The sequence below is a fragment of the Podospora anserina genome, chromosome 2 (genome assembly GCF_000226545.1).
Source record: "Podospora anserina S mat+ genomic DNA chromosome 2, supercontig 2".
Lineage (NCBI taxonomy): Eukaryota > Fungi > Ascomycota > Sordariomycetes > Sordariales > Podosporaceae > Podospora > Podospora anserina.
In genome coordinates, this window is record NW_001914858.1 from 447,166 (window position 1) to 465,917 (window position 18,752).

The 18,752-nt window shown below is 53.5% G+C and overlaps 5 protein-coding genes across 5 annotated transcripts; 2 read left to right on the forward strand and 3 right to left on the reverse strand.

Moving 5' to 3' along the window:
• Position 1: 1 nt before the first annotated feature.
• PODANS_2_1060 (uncharacterized protein) lies at positions 2-451 on the reverse strand (the record flags this gene model as incomplete). The annotated part of the gene is made up of 2 exons (XM_001910815.1): positions 2-75; positions 133-451. Coding segments are annotated over 2 exons (393 nt in total), but the record flags the coding sequence as incomplete, so codon positions are not given.
• Positions 452-1,529: 1,078 nt separating this feature from the next.
• On the forward strand, positions 1,530-3,052 carry PODANS_2_1070 (uncharacterized protein; the record flags this gene model as incomplete). Its single annotated transcript, XM_001910816.1, has 2 exons — positions 1,530-2,218; positions 2,293-3,052. The coding sequence occupies 2 exons, from the start codon at positions 1,530-1,532 to the stop codon at positions 3,050-3,052; spliced, it is 1,449 nt and encodes a 482-aa protein (XP_001910851.1).
• A 226-nt stretch (positions 3,053-3,278) lies between these two features.
• PODANS_2_1080 (uncharacterized protein) lies at positions 3,279-4,490 on the reverse strand (the record flags this gene model as incomplete). Its single annotated transcript, XM_001910817.1, has 2 exons — positions 3,279-3,859; positions 3,947-4,490. 2 exons carry the CDS (start codon positions 4,488-4,490, stop codon positions 3,279-3,281), a joined length of 1,125 nt encoding a protein of 374 aa, XP_001910852.1.
• Positions 4,491-5,195: 705 nt separating this feature from the next.
• On the reverse strand, positions 5,196-7,238 carry PODANS_2_1090 (uncharacterized protein; the record flags this gene model as incomplete). The annotated part of the gene is made up of 1 exon (XM_001910818.1): positions 5,196-7,238. One exon carries the CDS (start codon positions 7,236-7,238, stop codon positions 5,196-5,198), a length of 2,043 nt encoding a protein of 680 aa, XP_001910853.1.
• A 2,687-nt stretch (positions 7,239-9,925) lies between these two features.
• On the forward strand, positions 9,926-13,825 carry PODANS_2_1100 (uncharacterized protein; the record flags this gene model as incomplete). Its single annotated transcript, XM_001910819.1, has 2 exons — positions 9,926-13,537; positions 13,613-13,825. The coding sequence occupies 2 exons, from the start codon at positions 9,926-9,928 to the stop codon at positions 13,823-13,825; spliced, it is 3,825 nt and encodes a 1,274-aa protein (XP_001910854.1).
• Positions 13,826-18,752: the final 4,927 nt, after the last annotated feature.

The window sequence follows — 18,752 nt, forward strand, 5'->3', positions numbered from 1 at the left end:
AGATTGTGGGCATGATGATGTAGGCTGGGATGGAGGAGGTTTTGGCGGCTAGAGAGAGGGCTTGGGCGTGGTTGCCTGGGGGGGGGGGGGTTAGGTAAGTGATGGGGTGAGGGAGGGGGTTAGTGTAAATACCTGATGAGTGAGTTACCACACCGCGGGAGGGGTCAAAGTCGGGGGATTGCTTTAGGCGTTCGATGGCGTGGAAAGCACCGCGGGCCTTGAAGGCACCGATGCGTTGGAAGTTTTCGCATTTGAAATGGATGCGGAGGATGGGGTTGGAGGGGGTTTGGCCGGACCACTCTGTGTTGGAGAGGGATTCGGGGGTTTGGGGGGTGGAGGCGAGGGTGTTGATGTAGGTTGAGGTGAGGACGGGGGTCTGGTGGATGAAGGGTTTGATGAGTTTGTGAGCTTCTTGGACGGAGGCCAAGGTGAGGGTTTCGGGGGAAGACATTGTGATGGTGTGTTTGAGCCCGGGCCGGGAGTGGATCGGGGTTCGGATCCGGATCGCGGGGTAGTTTTGGTGTAAAGTGTAAGTTGACAGCACACACGACTGGTGATTAGCAAGTTTTATGTGCAATGAGTTTGGTATGGCAGTGAGACGTTCAAATTGAGTTTTAAAGGTAAAGAATCCTAGCCCATGATAGCTCCACCTGTCTTAGCCCTGCTGTTGACATTTGACATTCTCGCCTTCCTAATCGAGGTTGACATGGCGGGCTGGCCGGGTGAGGGGTTGATTAGCTGAGGAGTTGCTATGGCCCGATAACGGAGCACCGCAACGGTCCGAACCGGTCAGAGGAAGCGTTTTCACCGTCAAAGCCCGTTAAGAGCACCCCGACCACGGGAGATAACGGCCGGAATTTCTCCGGCCGTTTCGATCGGGCGTCTTGGGAAAAAAATGGGGAGGGAGGCCGGCTGAGGCCGGTTATGGCCGGAGATGGGTGGAGCTCGTTTGTTGCTGTTACATAGCTAGTGCATAGTCGACACCACTGCATGGGTTGCTTTCTTCCACTTCATTCGGATGCAAGGGTGACGACAGGAGTATAGGGTGAGTTTCTCTTATCTTTTCGGCTGGTCATGGTGAGGGCGCATGAACTGTATTTTGGTGTGTTTGGACTGACTTGCACGACCATAGGCGTGCACCAGTGACGTTGAGGTTAGTGCTGGTGGTTATCTTGCTTGATATTGCGAGCTTAGGAACATACAATATACTGATTCGAACCATTATTTCTTTGTCGAGATCCCGCTGCCAGACACGATGGCCGGGCCAGCAAGGTGACAGTCTCGTGGTCTCCTCATGGCTTTCCATGACAAAGAGAAATCGGTCTGTCGGATATCAACCATCCGGGGGAGTTGCTAGTTCGCATAGACGGTCAAGATGTGACCAGGGCGAGGCCGGAATAGATTCCGGCCATGGTGTATATAGGCGAGCAACTTGGCCATTCTTCAGGACCAAATCAACAGCTTCTATCTCAACTTCAAACATCTTCCCGATACTTCGAACCCTCAAAGATTCTTGACCTCAAGACACAATGGGTTCCCTATCCAACCCCGTCACCCCCTTCAACGTCCTCACAGACGCCAAACCAGACGACACCTCCCTCCCAGCCTTCATGGTGTCCACCACCCGCGGCTTCCTCCCCCGTGCCGACCCCATCGTCACTCTACCCCCCGAGTTTGACCCTCTGGAGTCGATCCTTCAGCGTATGCCCGTCAAGACGGCCTCTGGTGAGCCTGGCCTCCTAGCCGAGGGCAAGCTGGGCAATGTCGTCCTGTCCGAGCTCCCAGACTTGACCTCCCACATCGACAAGTACGCCCCCAACCTCCCCTTGATGAACGCCCTGTACCGAGACTACTCCTTCCTCTTGTCCGCCTTCCTCCTCGAACCCTGCCACCTCCGCTTCATCAAAGGCGAACCCTACGGCCTAGCCCGTGATGTCCTCCCAGCCAACATTGCCCGCCCAATCAAGCGCTGTGCCGAATTGTATGACACCCCCAGTCCCCCTTCCCTCTTATCACTGTTGCTAACCCTCCTGCCACAAAAAGAACGGGCTTCAAACCCTTCATGGAATACGCCGGCTCCTACGCCCTCTACAACTACCGCCTCGCCAACCCCCCCTCTGGCCTCTCCTACCCCAACCTCCGCCTCATCCGCGCGTTCGAGCACGGGCTCGACCCCTCCTCCTCCGAGGCAGGCTTCGTGCTCGTGCACATCGCCATGGTCTCCCACTCCCCTCTGCTAGTCTCAGGCTGCGTCAACGCCTTATCGTCCGCTACCTCCCGCGACAGGAGCAGGTTCAACACCGCCCTCGGGGAGGAGATGTTGACCGCGTTGCGCAACATCAACAGGTCGATGGAGACGATGTGGCAAAAGTCCAAACCGGGGAGTTACACCTCGTTTCGGACCTTCATCTTTGGGATCACCTCGCAGAGCATGTTTCCCCACGGGGTGCTGTACGAGGGGATAGAGGAGTACAAAGGGGAGAGACAGAGTTTCAGGGGGGAGTCGGGGGCGAACGATAGTATGATTCCACTGATGGATAGTTTGTTGAGTATTCCGATGCCGGAGACGCCGTTGACGGAGATATTGAAGGATTTTAGGCAGTACAGGCCGTCGAATCACCGGGATTTTATCAAGTATGTAGCTGAGAGGCAGGATGAGTTGGGGATCAAGCGATGGGCTTTGGGCGGGGAGGAGAAGGAGGAGGAGGGGAGGGAGACAAGGAGGCTTTGGTTGAGGCTGTTGGATCAGGTGAGGGAGTTTAGGTGGCGGCATTGGTGTTTTGCTAGGGAGTATATCCTCAAGCAGACTTCGCATCCTACTGCTACGGGGGGGAGTCCGATTGTGACTTGGTTGCCTAATCAGTTGGGTGCTGTGTTGGCTGAGATGGAGAAGATTTATGGGGAGGGATGGTGGGAGGGGGAAGCTGGGGGAGGAGATCGAGAAGGGATTATGGACCTCTGGTGGGTGCCAGGCAGAGGGAGATGTCTGCCCGAGACAGTGCAGGTGAGGAAGTTTTGCCTGAGGATAGGGGTGTTAACTAGGTTAGAGTAATCGTGGCATCGGTATGGCGTTTGTGAGTAAATAATGCAATATCGAGATTTGTACTCCCCTTAGACCAATGCTATGCTTTCTACTTGCCCTCTCTTTCAACAAATCGCAAACAGTTCCAACGCCAACTCCATTAATACCCCCTACTCATGCCACCCATACCATTACATTATCATGATCCATTCCTGTCACTTTAAACCAGATCCCATCCCCCCCCCCTCCCCCCAATTCAAAAAGCCATAACCATCCCAGCCACCCCAACCAAAGCTCCCACAAACGCCCCCTCATACCTCACAGCAGCCCCCGTCCCCGGCAAAGCCTTCGCAACCCCAGCCGTCTCCCCCGCTCTCACAAGCGTACAGCTCGCCGTCCCACAACCATACCCATCAGGACAGCACCCCTCACTTTCATCCCTCTCATTGCACATGAACCACCCATTAGCACACTCATCCCCCATCACAGGCGGCGCACCAGTCGGCATCGGCACCGCAATCGTCACCCCATTGCCATCAACCACCGTCGTCGAGGAAGTCAAAGGCGGGCAATCAGTCTCGGCGCAACCCCGACCTATCTGACAACACCCCCCCTCGTTATTCGCACGAGCAAGACAAGCATAATACCCCGTGGGACAAAATCCCGGTTCACCCGTTGTAGACGTCTCCGGGGCGTCATCAGACGTAGTTGTCGATGACTGGGGTCGAGTTGACGTCGTTTCCGGAGTAGAACTCGACTCTGAAGTAGTTGTTGTTGGTTGCCTCCAGCGGAGCCGAGGTCGTGGTTGTAGTTGGGATGGGAACAGGAAGTGGAACACTATTCCCCTCCTATGACACCTACAGTTTTTCATATCAGTCACACCATCCCAACCAAAAATCTCATGTCAAGATGGGCACTTACAACCCAACCCGCCGCAAACCCACCCCTTCAAACAACACCCTCCCCCAACCTCACTCGGGCACCCAACCCCCCCCTCCCCGCAACTCGTCACGCCCCCTGTGCACTGGGTGTTATCCGGGCAGCAACCCACCGGCCCCAAGCCAGTATCCGGGATTTTGATGCATGTCGACCCTTCGTGGCAGCAGGTGTTGGGGTAGCCGATGTTGCTGCATAATAGGGTGTCTGTCGGACAGGACCACTGTCTTTTGCTTACTCCCAGCACCCCTCGTCGTTGTGGGTTGGGGGATGCGGGTGGAGGAGGGTTGTAGACTGCGCGGAGGGGGGCGGAGAAGGAGGTTCCATCTCTCGGGAGGAGGACCGCAGCAGAAGAGTTGGAAGGGGATGTTTGGGAGGGGTCGAAGGCGCAAAAGTGGGAGTGGAATTTGAGGGAGGGGTTGTTGGGGGGCATTTTTCGGATGGCGGTTGGTTGTTGGAGCGGGGTTTGTTGTTCGGCGAGGGAGAGGTGGGCGGATATTAAGGCCCAGAGCGGGAGGGGGAGGGGGCGCATTGTGGTGGTGGTGGTGGTGAGTGAGGTTGTCTGTGATCTGGGGAGGGAGCGGTGTTGCGAATTGAATTGAATTGCGGTGTAGCGTCGGGTGCACAAGAGGGGTTACCGTCGCGCGGGCACAGCGGGGGTAATTCAACAGAGAAAAATGTGTCAACAATAAATCATGCAAGAACCTCAACCCTGGGAGAGCCGTCTGTATCGCCAGAGGAGGCGTGGTCGTGATTGTAAATGTTCAGCTGTCGCAAGTCGCATGCGCAAACAGCTATGTTGACATTCTGTGGGTCCGGCTCTTTTGGTCGAGAACACCGCGACAACGCAACGGTCAAGGGGGGCGCTGCTTATCGTTGCTTGGCGTACACGTTGGCTGGAGCTAAACTGTGAGAAGGGGTCAATGACGTCTGGACAGACAACCAGATGAAAGTCGGTGAGTGGATCTCCTGTAAGATCTGAGCCAAAAATTAAGAATAGAAAACAGGGTGAACAACAACATCAACAACTGGAAAAGCTCAGTACCACAAACTCTCGGGAACCCCCTGCATCACCCCACCCGACCATCGGAACCCCCCACGTCCAATCATCCCAACTCGGCAGTTTGTTTACATGTCCCCTAAATTGCTTCAACGTTTATACATTTTAGATTGAGGGTATCTACCACAGGTGCACATCCATAGTCTTACACAACATCCCCCCCCTTATCCAAACTTTTTAAATCTCAAACAGCGTCTCCTTCGTGACCTCCTCACCATCCTCCTCCGCTGCCTCCTTCTTCAACACAGCCTTCTGCATCCCCTTCAAAAACGAGGCACACAGCAACGCCCCCGCCACATTGACATTCAAACTATCCACCACGCTCTGTCCCGCCATGGAAGGGATATTCAACTCGTAATCCGCCTTCTTGACCACCAGCCTGTCTAACCCCTCACCTTCACTCCCCAGCAACAAAACACACGGCGTTCTCTTCAACGGGTCCGTCTTCTCAATATCAAACAAATCAACCTGTCTTCTTTGTCTTGTAGCACCCGGCTCCTGAGCAACAGCAGCATAAACCTCCCAGCCGTTCGCCCTCGAAGCATTGAGGAACTCGGGCAGAGAATTAATCCCAAAAATGGTCACCTCCTCCGCCGCACCAGCCGATGCCTTCAACGCGACAGGCGTGATTTTTGTCCCACCATAGTTTGTAATCGCCACAGCAGCCGCGCCAAAGAACCCGACACTGCGCAGAATAGCACCTAGGTTGACAGGGTCAAGAATTCTGTCAAGCACCACAACCAAAGGTTTGTGCGTAGCGCTCTTGCGCCAGTAGACAAAGTCATTCGTGCCATTGATAGCAACGTCCTCAGCCGACTGATGGCCCAACTCGACCGAAAACCCAGGCTTAGCCGCGTACTCAGCCGGGTCCTCGGGAATGGCGCCTAAGGCCACGATCGGTGGCTGAGGGAGAGCAGACGCTTCAAGAACAAACCCGTTGTGGGGACGGGAAGAAGACATCTTGCTCATGAGACGCATGCCATACTTCCCGGAGACGACCTCGACAGGGACGCTCTTTTGCTTTGCGAGGGTGCGGATGACTTTCTCGGCTTTGATGTCATCTGCGTTCTGGGATTCGCGGACGTCGTCGCCTTGTTGGATGTAGAGCTTGTAGAGCTTGCGGCGGCCGGAGCGGAGGGCGGCTTCGACGGAGGAGGAGCCGTAGAGGAACTGGGAGGCGGCGGTGGTGTAGGTGATGCCGATGGGCTCGGGGCGCTCGTAGGCATCACTGTCGTGGAAGGGGTCGTCCTTGTATTCTCTTGGGGGGCGGTCGTTGAAGTCTCTCGGGGCGCGGTCCTTGAACTCTCTTGGAGGTCTATCGCCGAAGTCTCTTGGGGGTCTGTCCCCAAAATCTCTGGAGGAGCGCTCTTTGAACTCTCTTGGAGGCCTGTCACCAAAGTTCCTGGGGGGTCTGTCCCCAAAAGCTCTGGAGGAGCGCTCTTTGAACTCTCTTGGAGGAAAGACCCTCTGAGGCACATCGCCGAAGCTTCTCGATGGCCTGTTACCGTTACGAGACGGCCTGTCACCAAAGCTCTTGCCCCGTCTATCCCCGTCACGACTCCCCCTGTCAAACTTTCTGTCCCTCGACCCGAAGCTCCTTTCTTCCCGGTCACGAGAAGGAGCAGTCTTAGCATAACCCCCAAAAGGCCTCTCTCTCCCCTTGTTCGACCTCTTATCCTGCCCCCAAGGATTCATACCCTCCTCCCCCCTCATCATAGAAGCAAAACCCCTAGAATCCAACGGCTTTGATGCCGAAGACCTCTCCCTATCCCGGCGAGAAGGACGGACATCCCTCCCTCTCTCACCTCTTGAATTGGTAAAAGCATCACCGTCGGCAGAACCCATCCCCATTTCCCGTTTCAGCTGTTTGACCTCTTCGGCCAATTGTCCAGTCTTGAACTTGTAGACCAAACTTTTCTTGCCATGGCTGTCCTCGGGGTCAAAGAAGCGGGCTTGCTTGGACTTGGGTCTGGCCTTGTCTGGGTACTCGGTGATGTCCTTTCTTCCCTTGCGGATTTTGTAGTCGGGGCGTTGGGCTTTGAGTTCATCACGGAGCTTTTGACGCTCGGCGTAGGTGTGGCCGTCATTTTTGAACTTGCCGGATTGAAGGGTGGTTGAGACGGAGAAGGCCCTTGAGGAAGGGGTGATGAGTGAGATGACCGAGGGAGATGAGGTGGTTATTGACGGTCTGGTGGCACGGTAGGCCAGTTGGAGAGCCATGACGGCTCGGGAAAGTGTGAAGAAGTGAAACTGAATGTATGTATGTTTGCTGAGTGAAGCCTCACTTTTTGAGTCTCAAGGATGCCAAGAGATGTGTACAAGAGAGATGCACTTGAGGTGTCTTGTGTGTTTCAATGCGAAGAAAAGGGTTACAAGCCTCAACCTGAACCACAATCTAAAATGTACAAACGCACAAGACGAACTCAGCCCCCAAAATGAGAGAAAATGAATGCTTTTGAGACTATGTTTGCTCCTTCCTCGAAGAAGATCCAGGCCTTCAGATGCAGAAAAAGTCGGGAAGGTGCCAAGCCCAGGACCCAGCGGCCCCACCACAGCTGCCGGGCAGCCAACCAAAGTATTCAGGACATTATATTTCAATTTAATCCCTGGAAAGCCTTAATCCATTTAAGCAAACGCGTGTTTTTGGTCCGTCGCGTGAAAGGCGGCGCCCCTCCACTTCCCATGCTTTGAGACTGTCTCTCTGTTAACCATAACCCCCCTCACCCCGATTCTCAGCTTGTGCAATTTTCAGTAAACAGCTTGGCATTGGTATGCGGCCACAGCTTTTTGTTTTCTGTCATCTCAACTGACTTGCTTCTCCAAGAGTAGCTTCCCCAAACTTGCTTACATTTGGAGACCTTTCGAACTCGACATTTTGGCACAGCAAACCAGCACGCACCCCCCTTCGACTTATTGTTGATGTACTGCCGACCATGGCCACCAACGGTCTTTTGAGCTCAGATGATGAGCTGTTTTTTGATCCCATGCCGACAGAAGAACCCACGACCTATGAGTTTCAGTCCGAACTGTCAGACGATGAGGATCCAGATCCGATTGCGGTCGACGAGATTACCCAGCCTGTTGCGCCTTCGGTACCGTCACATTTGATGCCTGCGATGCCTCGTGCGAATATGGACGACTTTTTGCCCGACGACTCCATACAGTATGAGGAACCACCGGTAACGGATGGACATGGTTATGACGGACATCGAAGCGATAGAGACGACTCGGCCGGTCCAGTCACAAGAATCGTCGACATTGAAGTAGCGTTACCGGAGATGTCGGAGGAAAAGAAGGCCGAGTTTGAGTACATTGAGGTGCCAGAGATGAAGCCAGAAACTGAGGGCTACATGACAAGGAGGACACGCAATGGGGTAAGGGGTTGTGCTGGGTGATTTGCTGTTTGTGTCTGCTGTGGTGGGAGATATGAGCAAGGCTCAACGATGCAAGTGCGTCAACATCATGGGAGTTGCGTTGTGCTGTGTTAGGTTGTGGCGTTTGTCTAAGGAGTTGTAGTTGGCAACTCTTCCAAGTGGTTGAGTGGAAGCTGGGACGACAACCACAAGGGCCTCAGGGGTCGGGGGGTGGGTGGAGTTGCCATCAAAGTATCAAGTCCCAACATGGAGAGCAAGTTGCTCTGTCGGGATGTAATGCAATCCCGGGCTCCTGATCCAAACTCTTTTGGGTTTGTCTTTAGTATGGAGCCAGGGGTTTTTGGGGAGCTTGAGTTGTGCGGTCTTGGTGCCTACAGTATCGCTAGCCTCGCTGTTCTGGCTTCAAACATGGTCAGCATCCTCTTCCTAGCCCACATGACGACCTCCAGCTTTCGGTATCTCCCGAGCCGAAGACTTGTCTGGCTTCTTTTCTGCCTTCACCCATCGCTCCTTCTCCACCTAAGGATTTTGGCTGGGTCACACAACTACTGTCAATGACCTTCCCCTATTGATCACAATATTGCTCCTTCCCAACACACCTTCGTCTGAACCCTTAGCGCCTTTTCATTATTTGCAGGTCACACGGTTTTGTTATCCATCTATTTCTCCGTTTGGTTTGATTCGCCGTCTTCCTCTTCCCGAGAACCTCAACTTTCTCGCTGCTGCTCGCCTCCCAAGCTTCTGAAAACGCCCATTCTCGCCGGTTTGTTCCTTCCAATGGGGTCTTCCAGTCACTCAGACGGCGAGTATACTCCGCCTTTCGATGACGAGAATAGCGGGGATGACGGGGCTCTGCTCAGCCTGACTGCCGAGGCCAGCAACGGCAGGCAATTGTCACCTGACGACTACTATATTGACGAGGTTGAGTATATTGACCCAGAGGAAGCCGACTGGAATATTCAATCAGGCAACAACCTGTCAACCAGCGACTTTGACCGCGACTATTTGAACAATTTTCACCCGGCCTACCTGGATGAGCACCAGCCAGAGCACAGAAATTTCGTTCAGTCACAGCAGATGACCATGGATCGCGTCAACCAGGAATCCGACCACGCCTACGAAGGCGATAGCGACTATGCCTCTGATCAGGCCTCTGAGTACAAGGACAGCGACTACGACTCTGACCCCATGGATATTGACCAGATTGACAGCGACGCCGGCAGTGACTCTGTAAGCGCAGGCAGCCAGATTGGCGGAATTGGGCGACCAGAGTCAAGTGACTCAATCTCTGCACTGCATTCACTTATTCATTTACTTGTTGCAAAACTCTCTATTTTCCGCATTTCTCTTTTTCACTCCAATCAATGCCCATTGTTCTTTCTTGCCGGCAAATTGTTGACCCATACTTTATAGGACTATTACGATGACTTCAGAAAGCGCAAGAGAGGTTATAACGATAACTACTCTGGTGCCGTTGACGATTTCGACGAGGCCTCTGACGACGACATCCCCCGCACCCGAGGTGCCCCCACCATGCTTCCGCCTGTCAACTTTGGCAGATCTCTGCGCAAGCGTGCTGAAGTCACCAATTACTATGGCGGTCAAGATGAATTGCAGGAGGATGATGAGGATTCATTCATTGTCACCTCTGATATTGTGCGACCCGGCCGAAAGAAGTTGAAGCGCTTGTCTTCGAGGCTTTCTGCCAGGACCATACAGAAGACCACGTCTGTCTCTGCCTCTGCGGGTGACTCTGACATAGAATTTGAGAGCAGCCGCCGCCGTTCATCCCGTGCCAACAAGAACACCAGAAAGATGGTCGACAAGTACGCCGAGGACGAGGATGACGAGGATGATGAAGCCTTCTACATCTCGGACAACAAACCTGCTGCTGCCCCCAAAGTCGCCAGCGTGAAGGAGATCTTTCAGGGCAACATTCCCACCGACTTCAAGGAAGCTCACAGGTTGACCTGCGACAGTTGTGGCTATCCTGATGACCGCAACAAGGGAACCTTTGTCTTTTGTCAAGGCTGCTCCAATGTCTATCACAAAGTCTGTCTGGGCAACCGCAGCAGCCGTGAGCAGTGTGTGACCAAGGTTGGGCCAGATTCCTTCGTCATGCAGTGCCGCTTTTGCATCGATGTTTACAAGAAGCGAGACCCGCGGGCACCAAGCCACGGCACATGCCAAACTTGCCATGTCAGAGGCCCATCATGCATCCCTTTCTCCGAAAAGAAAACACCCAAGCAAGAGGAGAAGTTGCGCATCGATAATGGCGGTGTTGATCCCATCACGGAGGTCAATCCCAAGCTTATCAACAACCACAACAACGTCCTCTTTCGCTGTGCCAGGTGCCATCGAGGCTGGCACTATGAACATCTCCCCCATCCCAACCCGACTCGAGACCCGTCTTGGTCAGAGCCTCTCAATCTACGCAAGCTCAGGTTGGAAGAGTACCAGATCGATTGGATGTGCAAGGACTGTCGCGACACAGATGGGCTCAAGCCTGACAAGATTGTGGCCTGGCGCCCAGCTGATCGCAAGAGCTACATCGAAGGTCAGACTATCGCAGACTTCGACGAGGATCAAATCGAGTACCTGATCAAGTGGGAGCGCCAGTCTTACAACCATTGCCAGTGGTTCCCTGGCGCCTGGGTCTATGGTATCGTCAAACACAACATGCGTGTCTCCTTCCTCAAGAGGACATTTGGAGAGGGGCTTGAGGGAGGTCCTGACAGCGAGATCAAGGCAGATTCTCTGCTCAGATGGACCGAAAAGGAGGCCATCTACAATGTCTGGGTCACACCTGATATCATTCTCGATGTCCACGTCGCTCCGCGAACCGTCGAGGCTGAAGCAAAGTACAAGGCTCGGTCTCGCGAGGACAAGTTCCAGGAGGACTTGAGTCGGATCTTCCACGTGGTCAAAATCCTTGTGAAGTTTGAGGGCCTTGGGTACGAGGATGTTGTTTGGGACACCCCTCCGGACTCGTCAGACGGTGCTCTCTGGGAGGCGTATCAAGAGGCGTACCGGGAGTACCTCAATGGCAAGCACTTCAAACCAGAGTCCAACCGTGTCATGCGAGAGCGCCTCCAAGAATTCCGCCAACTCGATTTCGTCAAAGATATCGAACTCAAGAAGCAGCCCGAGGGCCTCAAGCGCGGCCAGCTTATGGAATATCAGATCAATGGCGTCAACTGGATGCTTCACAACTTCCGTCATGACAGGAGTGTCATTCTTGCCGATGAGATGGGTCTGGGCAAGACAGTTCAAATCGTGGCACTGCTCTACACTCTCATCATGACCAAGCCTCGCATCTGGCCGTTTCTTGTTGTGGTGCCAAATGCGACCTGCGCCAACTGGCGACGTGAGATCAAGAAATGGGCTCCTGACCTTCGAGTTGTTGCATACTATGGCGGACGAGTGTCTCAACAGGCCGCAAAGGAGTACGAGCTGTTTCCAGGCAATACTCGCGACATGAAGGCACACGTTGTCATCATGTCCTACGACTCGGTCAAGGACAGTGAAACGCGATCCCGGTTCAGCAGTGTGAAGTGGGCTGGTCTAATTGTCGACGAAGCTCAGGCTCTCAAGAATGACGAGAATTCGCTGTACAAGGCCTTGAACATGCTCAATATCCCGTTCAAGGTTCTTCTGACAGGAACGCCATTGCAAAACAACAAGAGGGAGTTATTCAACCTCCTTCAGTTCATCGACCCCAGTATGAAGGCCGAGCAGCTTGACCAAGAGTACGACCAGATCACCTCGGAAAACCTCAGGCATCTTCATGATCTGATCCGGCCGTATTTCTTGCGCCGCACAAAGGCCGAGGTGCTCACCTTCCTGCCGACGATGGCTCAGATCATTGTCCCTGTTTCGATGTCGGTCTTGCAAGAGAGGCTCTGCAAGTCGATCATGGAGAAGAACCCTCAGCTCATCCGATCCATCTTTGCTCAGGGAAAACTGAAGGCCAACGAGCGTGGGTCGCTGAGCAACATCCTCATGCAACTGCGCAAGTGTCTCTGCCATCCTTTCATCTACAGCCAGGCCATCGAAGATCGCAACCTGTCTCCCGAGCTCACTCGCCGGAACTTGATTGAGGCCTCTTCCAAGCTGATGCTCTTGGAGATTATGCTGCCCAAGTTGAAAGAGCGCGGCCACCGCGTCCTCATCTTCAGTCAGTTCCTTGACCAGCTGACGGTCCTCGAGGACTTTTTGATGAGTTTGAACCTCAGACACGAGCGTTTGGACGGCAGTCAGTCTAGTTTGGAGAAGCAGAAGAAGATCGACGCATACAACGCTCCAGATTCAGACATCTTCTGCATGTTGTTGTCGACGCGCGCTGGTGGTGTTGGTATCAACTTGGCGACGGCCGACACCGTCATCATCCTCGACCCCGACTGGAACCCTCACCAAGATATCCAGGCTCTTTCACGCGCCCATCGTATCGGACAGCGCAAGAAGGTCTTGTGCTTCCAGCTCGTCACTGTTGACTCGGCCGAGGAGAAGATTCTTCAGATCGGTCGCAAGAAAATGGCGCTCGATCATCTGCTCATCGAGACCATGGACAATCAGGACGACGCCCCCAATGACGTCGAGTCGGTCTTGAAGCACGGCGCTGAAGCTCTCTTTGGCGATAAGAAGAAGGATGCCATCAAATACGATTCGGCTGCTGTTGACAAGCTTTTAGATCGATCCATGCAGGAGGAAACCAAGACCGACGATAAGAAATCGGCCGAGTCTGCTTTTGCCTACGCCCGAGTGTGGGCCAACGATGGTCTTGCTGACGAGATGAAGGAGACCGAACAGCAGGAGATGTCGCTCAGTGTCTGGGACCAAATTCTCAAGCAGCGTGAAGAGGAGGCTCGTCGTGAGGCCGAGAAAGCTAGGGAAACTCTCGGCCGCGGTGGACGCCGTCGTGGGGTGAGTAGTTATGCTTCCAGTCCCTGGAAGCCCAGAATACTAACGAACAACAGAATGCCAACTACGCAGGTCCCCAGTTCGAGTTTGACGAGGGAGAGAAGCCAGACAGTGATCAAGGCGAAGGTGATCATGACTTCATCGCTAAAAGCGATGGTGGTGATACAAGCGACGAGGAAGTCGGCACTCCAGCCACTGGGCTATCAGCACACTTGCGCAAGTCAGGTACGAAAAGTCAACTTTCTTTAGTTCAGTCAAGAAGCAGAGCCAAAGGCAACAAAGGGGGCGCGACACCACCAGTCACGCCCAGCAAGAGGAAGACCCTGCAAAAGACCACTCAAACACGCAGTATTACTCGAACCACAAGCTCACGCAAGACAACTTCTCAGACAACGAAAGCGGCCAGGCCCAGACCCAAAGCAACGCCCAAGCCCAAGGGAAAGCAGCAGCAGCAGGAGCAGCAGCTTCCCTCGCCCCCCAAAACGGCCACGCCAAAGGCGCCGTCAATGGTGATAAAGTTAAACGTTCCCAAGTCGAAGTCGCCATCTTCACGGCCCAAGGCCCAGGCGCCCAACAACAAAACAGCGGTGGCGCCAGCAACAGTCGCCCAGTTAGCACAGACGTCCGGTTTAATGTCCCTGACAATGCTGCGTCCCAAAACCAAAGACGGCAGCAGCAGCAGCAGCAGCTCGGAGCTGTCGGAGGTGTCGGGGGAGCCCCAGTAACTCACCACCAGGCAGGTGCAAGCATGACAGCCTCTCAAAGGGCGGGGATTGACTTGTTGAACTCGATTGCGATGAGGCCTGCTGGGCAGTCTGGAGGTGGTGGGGGTGGGGGGGTGATGGTTAACCAGATTGGTGTGCCGACGGTTCCGAGCTCGACGTCGTCGTCGGTGGCGGCGGCGGCGGTGGTGCTGCCAAAGGCGGAGCAGTGCGTTGTTTGCAAGTATAGTCACCCGTGGAGCTGGGAGTGCCCTGAGATGAGGAGCATGAGGAATTTGAGGGTAGCGTTGGATGAGCTGAAGCGGGATGGGAGGTTGACGGAGGAGGAGAGGAGTGGGTGGAGGGGGTTTTTGGTGGAGAAGTTGAGGTTGTTGAGGGGGTGATCTTGGGGCTTACTCATAATTTTTGAGGATTGTTGTGTGTTGTTTTCTTTTGGGAAGGGGAGTGCTAGTCAAACGGGGAGACAAAATGGTGATGGGGAGGGGCTGGCTGGTGATTCATTGCGAAAGAGAGGGGGTGCTCTGGCAGGATCTCTAAGCTCTTTTCATTCAGAAGAGAGGGATTATCTCCTTTTTAATACTCTGCGGTTGAGTTTTCTATTGCATAGCGCGATATACCCTGGGATTTTTTCCGGTGCATTGAGGCATTCGGATGGAGGTGGGGAGGCGTCTGGGGTTTGCTTTTGCGCGCCACGCAGCATCATACAGAGAGATTTTTTATTTACAAAGACAGGGATTGCGTTTGTGCTTGCTACCTACCTATGTGATGCGCTCAAGAGTGACTGTTTACCTATGTTTGTGTGATGTTGCCCACACTGGTTTGTTTCTATGAGAAGGGGAGGGGTGTTGGCCTTGTTCGGGTGGGCTGCTATGGGGAGGGGAGAGTTAGGGAAGGGAGAATTGGGGAGGAGAGAGTCGGAGGGGAGAGAGTTGGGGAGGAGGGTGGGCGACTTGACATGGTCCAGGCGGTTGTGGAGGGGGCCGGGGGGAAACTTGGGATGGTATGGAAGGGAAATAGCAAGGTGGCTAGATTTTAAGTGTTTTGGGATAGAAAGTGAGACGAGAGGAGGAGGTACAGTGCGGGCATGTGATGATCGAGATTGGGATGGAAGTCAAGGGAATGAGAGAAGTCGAGACGGGGCAGTGGTTGGGTCACTGGGACAGAAGATTCAAGGTCGGGTTGGGCAACATGACATCTTTGTGACGTGCTCGAGGTGGGCGAGCAAGATGCCTACCTCCTCAATGGCCAACTCCAGGTGCAAGGCACGGGGCTGGAGGGTTGGTAGTGTGACATCTACACTCTCGGTGAGAGCTCGGGGGAGCTCGCTGGCAAGGATGTGGGAGGGAGTGGTTGGGATGGCAGTGCTTCATGGTTAGGATCTGGGGCTGATGTCCAGAATCGCGGGAGAGGGGTAGAGGAGGAGTTACAGCCAGACCAAACTGGAGGAAGGGCGATCGACAGTCTAGATCTGAGGGGGGTGTCGGACCGATGATGTGAGTGGTATGCGGGTAGATGGGAGGGTTTCCCAAAGCACACTGCGCCTCCGTATGGAGGTTGCTTTTGGGTCTGGCAGGTTTGTTTCAGATGATAGCTTACTTTGTTAGATTTGGGTTTTGGGGGTGGCAAGGCTGGTGAGATGAGATGACGCCTTTAGGCCGGCTGAGAGGTGGCCGAGGGTTTCAGGAAGAGGGGTGGGTTGTTCGTTACCGGTCTGTCGGGAGGGGAATGACTCGCGGTCGGAGGGGGAATAGGGAGGTTGGGATGCGAGTTGCAGGGGAAAACTGGAGAGAAGCGGAGTTGTAAAACGATGAGATTGGTGGTGCGCTAGCTACACACGATGGATCCAATGGGTTGGTGGTATGTACCTAGTTTATTGCTAGAATGGGAATGGATGGTGAGGGTTGTGGCTGGCATTGGTGTTAACATTGACATTTGACAGCTGACGGGTTGACGTGCGTAGCGGCCCGTTGAATGGACTGAGCTTAGCCTCTTCTAGAAATGAGGGACATGAGAAAGAGTTGTGGTATTTTCTGTGTTTTAGAGCTGCCCAAAGGCTTTGTTTATTTATTGGCTTTGGAGATCTGTTGTAAGTGGCAGGATGCTTAGGGGTTGATATGGCTCCATTGGGATACCCACCAACTTTGACACTGGACGTAAAGAACCCTTTCTGGATGGTGTGTGACCTTTGGAGATTTGGAAGTATATAGGGCAAAGACGAGATGTTGGGATCAACTGTCAGTACTTGTCATCCGATGTCTTGGAATACACGTGGTAACTTCAACATGTATAATCTTGGTATTGACTTGATGCTGTTATTCTTTTTGTGGATCTAGCCACATCTTGCAAGTGACAAGTACCTACCTAAGCCCTGGGAGTAAATAACAATTCAATGTCTGTCCGGTAAGTGCTCACAGGCACTGGTGTTTGGCGTGTGGAGTGCTATGTGAGCGGAGGTTGGCGCCACTTCTCACCACGATGCTGGAAAAGTATCTTGATCAATGAGATGATATTCTCCCAATCCCTGAAGCCGTACTACCCATCCCATCCATCAGCCAGCTCCCGCCGTGTAGCCGCCCTGAACACAGATATCTCACCAAGGATCACAACACACATGCACTAAATACCTTTTTGGTACCTTCCGGTATCTTTTCTCCCATTTGCGGTCGGAGTGGCCGTTTGTCACGTGCGACTAGTGAACCAAAAAGAACAGGCACCAAATGTGGCTTCCCGCCCAGTGCCTGGGCAAAGGCAAGCAACCTTATTCAGATTGACTGTGAGGCCGTTTGCTTCAAGCTTGTTCAAGTCCTTTTGGTCTGTCCGGCATTTGTTTACATGCATTGATATGAGTCAACGGGGAGATGTCTGCTCGTTCCGATAGGTTGGCAAGTTGCTTTCTGAAGTGTTGAGGCTCATGCATTCCACAAGCCCACCACAAGCTTATGTGGCTTGTCTGTTCGTTTGGTTGCGGTGGAGGAGAGGTTAGCAACGGAAAACACCGATCAAGCGTGGATTAGGGCGCCAGACTAAGGTAGTAAGAACCAGAAAGATAAATAACGGGACAGATATCTATGTGGCTGTTTAGGTTCTTTCGCCTCTTTTCTAATGCTGGCTGTTACGCTGTCAATCGGTAGCAAGTAAATACCTTACCTAACTTAGATATCAACACTAAGATATTTTCCAAGTGCATCTGCTGTTTTGCCTTGCAACTTTCATCTTCAACCCTGGTCCCTTGTCCCTCGTCCCTTCCTGCCCTCTGCCGGAGACGCACAACAGGCAGGCGCACAACACCTCAAAGCTACGGTCGTACTTGCTTGTGATCTGCTCAACTGGCTACACCTGCCAGCTAGGTAGATACGAGGGCTCCCAGTCACCTAGCTCCAGCACCATCAGCGGCATCAGCCTTGTTTTAACTGACACTGTCCGCTGGCCCACCGGTGTGCCGTTCCACGAGGCCTCACTCATTCTTGTCCTCGCTCTATTGTTACCGCACGCCTCGTTACCATTCTCAGCTCTATTTTCCGGCCAAGGATACCAGTCCTGCTGTCAACAGTGCTAACCTGCATATACTTTCTATAGAGGAGGTTCACGGCGGTATAAACACGACAACCCAAGTCGACCAGGCTTTCCCCCAGCTGTCTCAACTGATTGGACTGCGACTATATCATTCCGTTTGCACGCACCCACCACGCACATCCTGTTGCCTCTCTCTCTCTCTCTCTCTCTCTCTCTCTCTCGCCTCCCGGGGGGGCAGTGCCGGCATTGTTTCCTTTTGGATTTGATTTGATCAGTGTGTGCTGTCTCCGCCATTTGTTTTTGTTCTGTACTGTTTCCTTTGACTTCCCGAGCTTCTCTGCTTTTTCCATGTACACGCCTTTGGCTGATGCGAAAGCAGGGTTCTCCGTCAACGCAATGTCTGGTGGTAACCTGCATCAACAGCAGCCTGACTGCAAGCAGCCTAGGCCTCATTGGTTCGCTGGGGAGCTTTCATCGCCTTCCGTGGCATCTTCTGGCCGCTCTCTGTCATTGACCAGTCTTGAGTCCGTTTCTTCTCTTGATAGTGTGTCAGAATCGGCCTTGAAGACACCAACAGCACCGGCAAACTGGCGTGCTGATTCCAACGAGACAAAAGAAGCTGCAGGCACGACCGACCAAGTAGTAAATAAGCCAGGCAGGCGTCACAACTTTCGTCAGGGCTCTTCATCTTCTCTGTTCACCAGTTCTGGTGCTGCGACTCCGACATCGTCTCATCGCATCCCTTCGGTAGTGAACCCAACTTCTCAGAACGCGGGTATTCATGCGCCAAAACCCTCTGTTGAAAGGGGACGACACGAAGAAGACCCTGCTGGCAGTTGCGGAGCACGCGATCCTGACTGTTTTGATTCGGTTAGTGGTGTTGGGTCAAGGCTCGACACTGATGGTGAACAAGGCCACAGAGGTACATACCCCTCTTGCACACATGTTCCTGATGCAGCTTACTGACCTGTAACTGCAGCTCACGAGTTCTCTTTTGTTGACGATAACAGCCTGAAGGCATCTTCAGGGCTTGTATCACCTAGCTTTTCCCTCCAAGCTGGATACAGGAGAAAGTATTCACATGAGCGTGACAGAAAAGCCCATATTTTGCAGCAGTTTGAGAGTATCAGAGGTGTTTGGCCGTCGGATTCTGTAACTGGTTGGTGTACCCTGCTTCTAAACGACGACGCCAGTATGCCTGACTG